The sequence below is a fragment of the Brassica oleracea genome, chromosome C4, assembly GCF_000695525.1.
Source record: "Brassica oleracea var. oleracea cultivar TO1000 chromosome C4, BOL, whole genome shotgun sequence".
NCBI lineage: Eukaryota > Viridiplantae > Streptophyta > Magnoliopsida > Brassicales > Brassicaceae > Brassica > Brassica oleracea.
Genome location: NC_027751.1, coordinates 5,230,409 through 5,242,454, shown reverse-complemented (window position 1 = coordinate 5,242,454; position 12,046 = coordinate 5,230,409). Strand labels below are relative to the sequence as shown.

Below are 12,046 nucleotides of genomic sequence, written 5' to 3'. Positions count from 1 at the left end.
TTTTTTTACAAAATAGTAATGTTACATTATGGAGATAAGCCGTCTTTTTATTAGTGAAAATGGTAATCTTACATATGTTTAATTTAGTTTTTCCATTTTTTATGTTGTATGTTTACATATTATTTTTTAAAAATAAAAATGTAAAATGGTAATCTTACATATGTTTAATGTAGTATTTCCATTTTTTATGTTGTATGTTTACATATATTTATTATTTTCGAAATTATATATAATGTTTTTTGTTTCTTTTTTTATAAAACGGTAATGTTACATTATGGAGATAAACTGTTTTTTTTTTAAGTGAAAAATGGTAATTTTACATATGTTTAATGTAGTTTTTCCATTTTTTATGCTGTATGTTTACATATTATTTATAATTTTCGAAAATTAGTAATATTAAAATGTAAAGCTATATTTTATGCCACATGTCATCTTTCGGGAGAAGTTTTTCTGCTGATGTGGACGCTTTATGTAACCTCAAAAGGTCCCTTTTATTAGTAAGGAAATAAAAATGTAAAATGGTAATCTTACATATGCTTAATGTAGTATTTCCATTTTTTATGTTGTATGTTTACATATATTTATTATTTTCGAAATTATATATAATGTTTTTTGTTTTTTTTTTATAAAACGGTAATGTTACATAATGGAGATAAGCCGTCTTTTTTTTAAGTGAAAAATGGTAATTTTACATATGTTTAATGTAGTTTTTCCATTTTTTATGCTGTATGTTTACATATTATTTATAATTTTCAAAAATTAGTAATATTAAAATGTAAAATTATATTTTATGCCACATGTCATCTTTCGGGAGAAGTTTTTCTGCTGATGTGAACGCTTTATGTAGCCTCAAAAGGTCCCTTTTATTAGTAAGGATGTATTGTATGATCTAACCATTTCAGTGTACTCTTATATATATTTCACCTTGTGGGATTATTTAGCTAACGTATATATGTATACTTCTATAAATTAATATTCAATAAATATTATAAAGTAATAAAATTACTGTTTCTAAAATTATATTCGTTAAAAGAGTATTTTAATACATTTTACGTAAAAATGTTCCAATGGTATTATAAATTAATAATATATTAATGCATAAGTAATTAAAATAACATATTAAAATATAATTTTAGCATTGTTGTATTTTGATAAAATATCATTAATGCTCACTTCTTTATTGCATCAACATGTTCTAGAGATGTTTATATTTTTGATATGAATCAAACCTTATAAGAAATTTTAGACATTATGATTATTTTAAGTATATGTTTTCAAATGCATCATAGTTTTACTGTATATATAACAGTTTTATAACATTATGATTACTTTTACGTGTATGTTTTCAAATGCATCATACTTTACTGTATATATGACAAAACTCTTTTATCAAACATTCTCGTTAATAACATGTATTATCAATCATCCATTCGATCATAAATAAAATGTTTCAGGTGATGGATGATAAGAAAAATGGAAAAGCAGTTTGGGTTCCTGTTAGTACTCGAGTAGAAGATCATGTTGTTGTTCCCGACCTTGATTATTCCAACATTGAGAATCCTGATGAATTTATAGAAGACTATACGTCACATCTGGCTAATAACCCAATGGACATGTCCAGACCTTTATGGGAATTTCATGTTCTGAATATAAAGACATCAAATGCAGAATCTTTTGGTACAGGGAAGTTCCATCATTCACTGGGCAATGGCATGTCTCTTATGTCTCTTCTGTATGCTAGCTCACGAAAAACATCAGACCCCGATGCTTTTCCTACTACTGCGACTACAAGAAAACATGTTGAATCCAAGAATCTTTGGTGGTTGGTTGCCATATTTTGGTTTATAATAATGATCATTTTTACAACTTTTGTTGAAATGTGCAAGTTTCTCCTAACACTATGTTATTTGAGGGATATTAAAACTCTTCTTGTTGGTAAATTCGGAGATAAAATTCAGTCTAGAAAGGTTATCCATCGGATAATAAGCCTTGATGATGTCAAGTTCGTGAAGAACACAATGAATGTGGTAGATATATAAGTATTTACAATTATCATTTTTAATATTTGTTGTTTGTTTTGTTTTCTTATATTAGTAACTTCAGAATTTTATCTTTCCTATAGAAGGTGAATGATGTTTTTCTTGGAATGACACAGGCAGGTCTCTCAAAATATTTGAGTAAAAAATATGGTAAGTTCATCAGGCCGGCCCTGAGATTTACGGGGCCGTAGGCGGTTTTTAAAAAATTCCAGCTAAAAATTTTTTTTGGTAAATTTGGGGGCCTAAAAAAAATTTTGGGGCTTTTTTCTATGTAATGGTGAATGATGTTTTTCTTGGAATGACACAGGCAGGTCTCTCAAAATATTTGAGTAAAAAATATGGTAAGTTCATCAGGCCGGCCCTGAGATTTACGGGGCCGTAGGCGGTTTTTAAAAAATTCCAGCTAAAAATTTTTTTTGGTAAATTTGGGGGCCTAAAAAAAATTTTGGGGCTTTTTTCTATGTAATTTTTTCCAAAAATTTTGGGGGCCTAAGGCCAATGTTTCGTTAGGCTTTGCCCAAGACCGGCCATATTCATATTCCTTAAATATACATTTACATTATCAATATCTTCTTTTCTTGCAGAAAACTACAATATTATAGGAACTAGAGATTTTCCCGGGCGTAGCCCGGGTTTTTTCATATATTTTAGATAAATTTAAATTATTTTATAATTTGTATTTGAGTATATATCTTCATACTTAGATTAATTTTGTTAAATTTCTTTTTGTTATGGTGACTACAATTTTGAGATTATTAAAATTTAATTTGTATTTATTTTCAATATCAGAAAATACATATAAGCTGGTAAGCATGTTGAACATTTTTTTAACAAGAATCTTAGCTAAAGTACATTTATTCTTTTTTAGTATAATTATATTTACAATAGGACCATCTTAAACCGGTTAATAAACCAAAAACAATATTAAACCAACATGAACCAATACCTGATTCGGCCAGGAAAGAAGTTTTGATCTTTTAGTTGATTTTTTAGTATACTTATCAATATTTACAATAGGACCATCTTAAACCGGTTAATAAACCAAAAACAATATTAAACCAACATGAACCAATACCTGATTCGGCCAGGAAAGAAGTTTTGATCTTTTAGTTGATTTTTTAGTATACTTATCAATATTTACAATAGGACCATCTTAAACCGGTTAATAAACCAAAAACAATATTAAACCAACATGAACCAATACCTGATTCGGCCAGGAAAGAAGTTTTGATCTTTTAGTTGATTTTTTAGTATACTTATCAATATTTACAATAGGACCATCTTAAACCGGTTACATTATCAATATCTTCTTTTCTTGCAGAAAACTACAATATTATAGGAACTAGAGATTTTCCCGGGCGTAGCCCGGATTTTTTCATATATTTTAGATAAATTTAAATTATTTTATAATTTGTATTTGAGTATATATCTTCATACTTAGATTAATTTTGTTAAATTTCTTTTTGTTATGGTGACTACAATTTTGAGATTATTAAAATTTAATTTGTATTTATTTTCAATATCAGAAAATACATATAAGCTGGTAAGCATGTTGAACATTTTTTTAACAAGAATCTTAGCTAAAGTACATTTATTCTTTTTTAGTATAATTATATTTACAATAGGACCATCTTAAACCGGTTAATAAACCAAAAACAATATTAAACCAACATGAACCAATACCTGATTCGGCCAGGAAAGAAGTTTTGATCTTTTAGTTGATTTTTTAGTATACTTATCAATATTTACAATAGGACCATCTTAAACCGGTTAATAAACCAAAAACAATATTAAACCAACATGAACCAATACCTGATTCGGCCAGGAAAGAAGTTTTGATCTTTTAGTTGATTTTTTAGTATACTTATCAATATTTACAATAGGACCATCTTAAACCGGTTAATAAACCAAAAACAATATTAAACCAACATGAACCAATACCTGATTCGGCCAGGAAAGAAGTTTTGATCTTTTAGTTGATTTTTTAGTATACTTATCAATATTTACAATAGGACCATCTTAAACCGGTTACATTATCAATATCTTCTTTTCTTGCAGAAAACTACAATATTATAGGAACTAGAGATTTTCCCGGGCGTAGCCCAGGTTTTTTCATATATTTTAGATAAATTTAAATTATTTTATAATTTGTATTTGAGTATATATCTTCATACTTAGATTAATTTTGTTAAATTTCTTTTTGTTATGGTGACTACAATTTTGAGATTATTAAAATTTAATTTGTATTTATTTTCAATATCAGAAAATACATATAAGCTGGTAAGCATGTTGAACATTTTTTTAAAAAGAATCTTAGCTAAAGTACATTTATTCTTTTGTCTAGTTTATTTGAGTTTCTATGAAAATATGGTTTATTAATGTATATTTCAAACTTTGTTTTAATCTTAAAATCAACCAATATGCATTTTAAAATTTAACTGTTGATTTAAATGCATTCAGCAAAAACCTTAAAATCAACATAAATTTGCATCTAAAATAATCCTTAGCAAACCCCAATCATTTCTCTCTAGGATCATAATTCCTAATTTATCAATGGAAACGACCAGTAAGACTACAAAACAAATAGTCTGTAAGCATGTTATATCCTAGTCTCCTAGATTAAAGAGTAAATAAATTACTACGGAACTGAGACAAACAAACAGCGCTGAAAAATCTTAGCCTGGGATGATAAACAAAAACATTCAGAAAATCAAGCTCTTAGCTTTGTTCTGTATTTTCCGTGCAGCATCTGTTCTTAGAAAGTTATTGTTGATGTCGCAACTAACCACATAACCTTACTAACACTCTAACACTATTGATAAGAATAACTTCTGCAATCAGGTATGTAGAACCAGAACATAGTTTATTTGGCTAGCAATGCACATATATTAATATCCTCATATTCCAGTGAAAATAGAGTTAACGCTGAGAAAGGCCATAATCACCTAAGAAGATGGATTGTGTCAAAAACATATTTGCTTATTGAAATCTGTAGAGTACATTAAACCGTGCTTACTTTAGAGTAGTATCAAAGTCAAGAATGAAGGCGTTTTTGGTTCATCAACCATGTCTCTCTTTCACACTAATGTACACATGCATGCATGTAAAATTCATACCCTTGAGCCATCTAAGTTTCAAACTGCTCTAAACCTACGTTACATGGAAACAGAAGCATGTACGTTGAAGCAGAAACGTATAGAAGTGCATAAGCAAGATTTTTAGAAAAATTAGGAAACGGATACTGTTGGAAGCGTATGTCCATATATATATTAAATTATAAGAAAATTTTATAAAATTTGGGACTAAAAATTATATGATTTAAAAATTAAAATAATGTATTATAATTTTGAAGCGATTTTATATTAAAACTATGAAAATACACATAAAATAAGTTTAAAAGAAATTATTATATCAATTATTTTTATTACTTCATAAATAATTGACACAATATATTTGAATATATCATATATTTTTAATAAAAAAACTCAAAACATAAAGATAATTTATAGTATTAATTTATTATTTTTATATTTTCTTCTCTCTATTTAATTACTATTAAAATTTAGATTGTATATAAATAAAAAAAAAATATGAATTTATATTTTTTATTGATCTATGACATGTGCTTACAGGAAACATGAATTTTTTTTCACTAAACCGAAAAGCTGTGTGTTAGTTTTAGTAAAAGCCTGAACTACGGGATATAGCATACCTCGCTTGTTCTTCCAACAGCGAACAATACTTCAGCTGCAATTTATTTTGATAATTTCGTCTTGAGATCATTTTTTTTTTTTTGTAGACACACAATTCTAAATCAGATATCTTCATCTTCCAAAGAATTCAAGGGGATGCGAATAATAATATTGATAGAAAGACTCATTACTAATCCAAAATAGAACCATGTAGTTTCAAGCATTAAGTTTACCTGTTCTCTCACTCCCTCGATGAACTTTTGAATATTTTCAACAATACCCATCTCTGGCAACATCTTAAGCACAACCTGATAGAACAAAACCATGAATTTAAAAGGCCACGGAGCAAGCAAATACATCAAACAATCTAACATATGAAGACATGAGAAAAATCAGAACATCTAGATAATGTGTAAGCCGGTTATCACGCGATTAATCGAAAGGTTTTTGTAACTAAACTGTTGAGTTTGACGTTTACATGTAGGTATCATTTTTGTGTCGTTTACAGAATCAGGTTCCTAACCTCTATCAAAATAGTGGATCCTCATCAATGATTTAAGGTAAAACAACATAATATATTTGTAGAACCCTAACACAGTTTGAAATAATGTACGCTAGGTGCTAATGATTATACTGGCAAGAGCCCAAGACATGACTTCTAACAAAATGAATACTAAAAATGCATTACCTGCTTGTTGCATTGGTTCCAAGGGAAGTACTCTTGGCCGATGAGGATTGGATATGGCTAACGTTCTTGACAATGATATCCCTGAAATGAATATCAAAGGTGGTGGTGGAGCACTGCAAACCTCCATGTCTTGTCCTCAGTCCGTTGTAAGCCTTATTCAATGAAATGATATCATTAAATGTCATCTCTATATTTTTTACTCTGTTTTTCATCATCAAATCCTTAACGCCTGAAAGTCCTATTCTTTTGTACATCTACTGCTATCACACCTCCAGTTATAGGCATGTGGGATTCAAAAAGAAGAAGAGAACACACAGAATCAAAAATCGTTTGCATACCTTGGTATACAAAGGCTAATATCACTTCTGATATTTTGCTTCTAAAGCTGCACTTTTCTCGAAAAGCTTTGGTTCCATTCATCTTGTTGGTCCCCAAATGAAAATGGAAAAGGTATACGATATTATGTACTCCACCAAATACCATAATTTAAAAGGTTGTCTATATTTATCTAGCTGGAAGAATGACTCACTTGGATCGATCTCTCTTAGAACCTCTTTGAGTTTCGGACTCAAGTTCTCAGGGACATCTGAGTGTTGTCCAGCAAAATGCAACTTGTTATGGAAAGTCAAACACAAACAGTATGCACAGACGAAATAACAATGAAATCAAGATGCAAAAACGAAAGTACTTTGTGCTAAATCATTTTACGTAAACAAATTCTATAAATCATTTTACGTAAACAAAACCCGTCTTCGTGGTACAGTAGCTGTAAATCTAACACCAGCTACAAAAATCGAGGTAACCCAATATAACTATTATCTTTCTTTTTTTTTTGAGGAAATATAACTATTTCCTTCCAAAACAATAATTTAAAAAAAATTAGAATGCAAGAATTTGATTAAACATGAAACTGTAGGATATTGCTGATATGATGACAAAAGGATCAAAATGTAGATGGGGAAACTTCATAGGTCTTGTTGTATTTCCTTTATGGATAAGATGTGAGGACGATCCCTTGAAATACATTAGGAGAGCCAGAGCTACTATGGATAAGAAAAAAATTTCCATGGAACCACTTATATCATATGGCATCCTCAAATTAATCATGAAAATATTTGGGGAAAAGGTAAAATATAAAACTAATATTAACTTTCCATCCATATGTTTAAGTATGTACATAAAAAATATAACAACTAATTTTGAATGACAGGTAGTGGAAGCTATTGCTAAGAGGGTGTTTGGTCATACAACAGTGACATTTTCATGTGTTGGGTCCAAACGAAGATATAAGTTTTTTTAACCATCCCATGTGTTATATCGCAGCAAGCGCAATGTTTGGACCACACGTAAGTATAATTCTAATCATGAACACTTGTACTTTTTAGTTAAGTATATATTTCGCATCTGTTTCTTTTTCTTTTAAAATCATATGGAGTTTGTATTGACAGTAATTTATAACATGCATGTGTTTATGTTTGTTGTTGGACTAGGCTCTTATAATCCATTATGTAAGCTACGTAGACAAGCTTATCATCAATCTAGCTGTCGACACAGCAGTGATTCCAGACCCTCATTTACTATGTGATGATTTGGTAGAGTCGCTTAATATCATCAAACTTGCTGCCTTGGAGAAAGGGCTTCATAAAATGGAGGTTTAAGTCATGTATCACCAGATCTTGTCTATGTTAAGAAAAGGTTGTGAAATGTACATTTTATTGTTACTTGATCTTGGTTTGTATTAAGTTATGGAGTATGTTGGTGTGTTATAATACATATTCAAATTTAACAGCTTAAACCATAAAAGTTTTATAATATAGATTCAAATTTATGATTGTGGTGACACAACCATAAATTAATACAAATCACTACACTAAATGACATAATCAATTTGTATCACTTTATTATATATAGAAACTAGGGCTCGTCCCCCTACGGGCGGGAAGTTATGATAAAAACTATTTTATATAAATTTATATTAATTTTATGAAGCATTTTAAATCATAACTATATTATATAAATTTATATTAATTTTATGAAGCAATTAAAATCATTATAGATTGAAAAAGATATTATAGACAAACAACAACAAAAAAATCTGAGATCATATTGTTGTTTATAATAAATATTTTTAGTTGAAATTAAAATGACAGTAAACTTCATATTCTCTATTCTGTACAAAATACAAAATTAACAAAAACTAATTCAAAAAATGTAATAATACATTATATATATTATTTATATTTCAATTTGACATATAAAATATAAAGTTTAAATAAATAATACTAAATTTATTTCAATAATATTTACCTTTTAAAACACTTTTACACAAATGATTTATTTTATGAAAATGAATTAGTCTATCTCCAAGCTAAATCATTTAAAATATAATATAATTTGACAAAATAAATAAACCTCAACTTTAAAATACTATATATATAGTTTATTAATATCATAAATAATAGTTAATATTTTCTAATTTAACAGGAAAATGATGTTTTTGAATATAATTGTTGCAGATCATAATTATATCTCGAATGAAATATTAATGAAACTTTAGTGTTTTACTGGTTATGTTTTGTAACTTATTATAACTTTTGTTGAACTCTATTTAGTAACAAAATTATTTGTTATGAATTTTTCTCATGATATTTTAAAACAATATTTTAAATAGTATTTTATAAATTAATGAAATAGTATACTTCTATAGCAAATTTTTTCTTTGGTTACATACCACTTCATATCAAATAATTTATTGGATGAAGTTAGAGTGAAGCAAAACATAACTAAAAATGAAAAACTAAGAAAATATTTAGTTTATTTTCAATTGAAATTGATTTGGGAAAATTACATGTTTACCACTTTCATGGTACCACTTTTCATTTTTACCACCACTAAAGAGACATTTTCAAAAATACATTCTTCATTAAGTAGCAAAAGACTCTTATGACATTGTTATTTATATATATAATAAATCATTATTTAAATAAAAAAAATTAAAAAAATTAAAAAGTAAATTTTTTTATGTTTTCGAATTATACTTTTCAAATTTGAACTTTCTTAAAAAAGATTTTTTGAATTTGTTTTTTTTTTAATTTTTTTTTTATTTTTTTTCAAATTTCTTTTTGAAAAACGAAAATTATGTTTGAAACTATTTTTTAAAAAAAATTATATATTTTTAAGTATTTATTTATATAATTATTAGAATCCTAAATTTCACATTCCAAAAACTTTCCCCCACCCCTCAACTCTAAACCCTAAGTCTATATTAGTTAACCCTAAGGGTATAATTATCTTTTACCCTTCATTAAAAGTGAAGATAAAAGTGGTTAGTGTAAACATGAAAAGTGGTACTATGAATGTGCTATTTGTGGCAATTTCCTTTGAAAATGTGATAATATATTGATTTTTAAAATGATTAATTGGTAAAGGCTATTTTAATTATTTTTTATTTAAAAGGAAGGAAAAAATTGTTTACGATAATTTTATCTATTTAATTAAATTATTAGATATATAAATTGTGCGTTGAATTTGATGATAGAATGTAATTGTCTTTTATCAGTAATTCAATGGAAACTTCAAAATATTGAAATAAAAAACAATTAAAGATGATTATTTTTATTTTTAAAATATCATATATTTATATAAAAATTCTAAATTTTATTATTATTATTTTATTGAATTAAGTTAGATTTTACATATGTCTAATTTAAGACCAGTAAAATTTATTAATTTTGTGTTTATTCATTTGTCGAGTATTAATTTATAGATATTTACTATATATATATATATATATATTATTTATTTTTCATTATTTTGAGTCGATATAATGAACTTCCACGTTATCGGTTAAATTTTTTTATTTCCAAACATTATCGGCTAAAGCAAGAACTTCATTGATTGTACCATCTAATTTGTTAAGAAAATACATTTCAAATTAAAGCGAACATATAATCGAATACGAACAAAACAAACTGTTTCGTGTTAAACTGGTTCGGTTTATTTATTTCAAATGAAAACAAAGCGAACAAACTGATTCAACCACAAACTCCAGAATACTTTAAAGTAGCTAAAATCTGAATTCATTTTAGCGTATGAGCATCCAAGCTACGTACACTTCTCTTTCTTTCTCACTACTTGCTTCCTAAACCTTGGCCTTCACTTTCTTACAGATTCATTATCTATCGTTCACTTTTGGTGATGCATCTTCACTTTTGGTTAATAAAAATAACCATCTCAAAATAAATTAAAAATCGTGATAATGAATGTCTCCGTTAAAAATCGTGATAGTGAATATGTCCATAATCCATATAGATCAAAATAGTGATCGTTACTTCTGTTCGGTGAGAAATTATGGGATAGCTTAGTTTTTTGTAAATGTGAGCTTGTAATATTTTTTTTAACTCCACCGTAAAAGCATATCTTTTGATACAGTGATGGAAGTTGATAGAACTATTTGGTTCGGCGTCTGTTTGTAAGTTATAACAAACACTATTGTCAAGACATCGGAGAAATCCATATGCATAATAAACCAACAATTTTGTGGCTTAAAAGTTCAAGGAAAAAAAATATTTGGAGGCTCCATATATGAAATGTGATGCAATATGAAGCTCGACTTCAAAAGATTGAAGAGAAAGAAAGGAGATGACACTCAAAGAGATTAAGCCATTGGAGCCACAGAAACAGAGAGAGAGACCAATTAAACAAAAATTTCTCCGATTGAACTTCGAAACTCCCAACTCAATTCGCAACAAATTCCACATATGATAAGAGTACGTAACTATAAAAAAAAAAAGCAAAACACAAAACTAAACAACATTAGTATTGAGACGTTCCAGACATTAAGGGAAAACAATTCCAAAAGAACCAGTCGACTTCTTCAATCTTGGGGCCAGCAGGAGGAGGAGCTTCATCATCAGTAGGACCACCTGCTTCACCACCAGCTCCTTGATACATCTTTGCTATGATCGGGTTGCACACACTCTCCAGCTCTTTCATCTTGTCTTCAAACTCGTCTGCTTCAGCCAACTGGTTACCACAAAGCCCTTGGGTTGCTTCCTCAACCCAATCCTCAATCTTCTTCTTGTCTGCAGCAGGAAGCTTCTCACCTATCTTGTCATCACGGATGGTGTTTCTCATGTTGTACGCATAGTTCTCAAGAGCATTCTTGGCTTTGACCTCCTTCTTGTGCTCCTCATCCTCAGACTTGTACTTCTCAGCCTCTTGGACCATTTCTCGATCTCGTCTTTCTTACAGCCTCTGGTTTCAGCATACCTCTCGTGCGGGTATATAACAATTCTATTATCTTAGAGACTGATCATCCACTGGCAACACGTTGAAATAGGGACAGATTGATAGAAATCAGAAACACACATGTTTGGAAACAGAGGTGAACTCCTAAACAAAGCTTATTCGAGATTAATTGTTCTTGAGAAAGTTAGTTTAATGTGAAGCAACTGAAACTTTCTCTGAAGCCTTTAAAAATGGTGAAATCCTTCCACAGACACTCACCAGTCACTGTGATATAAGAAACATAAGAAGAACTATGAATTACTAAGATTATGCACGCTATGCGTATCTAACAAAAGCCATCCAATAAAAACCAAAAACAAAACCCATCCAAAATCCTC

General features: G+C 28.5%; 1 protein-coding gene and 1 pseudogene across 1 annotated transcript; one reads left to right on the top strand and one right to left on the bottom strand.

The window, feature by feature from the left end:
* Positions 1–8,077, top strand: part of LOC106337922 — a 16,191-nt pseudogene extending 8,114 nt beyond the window's left edge.
* Positions 8,078–11,234: 3,157 nt separating this feature from the next.
* Positions 11,235–11,648, bottom strand: LOC106337921 (probable mediator of RNA polymerase II transcription subunit 37e). Its single transcript, XM_013777022.1, has one exon. It carries the CDS (start codon positions 11,646–11,648, stop codon positions 11,235–11,237), a length of 414 nt encoding a protein of 137 aa, XP_013632476.1.
* Between the last annotated feature and the right edge of the window lie 398 nt (positions 11,649–12,046).

Bases quoted from the DNA above. Each gene is read 5' to 3' on its own strand.
- LOC106337921 (XM_013777022.1), bottom strand. From the start codon at position 11,648: ATGGTCCAAGAGGCTGAGAAGTACAAGTCTGAGGATGAGGAGCACAAG.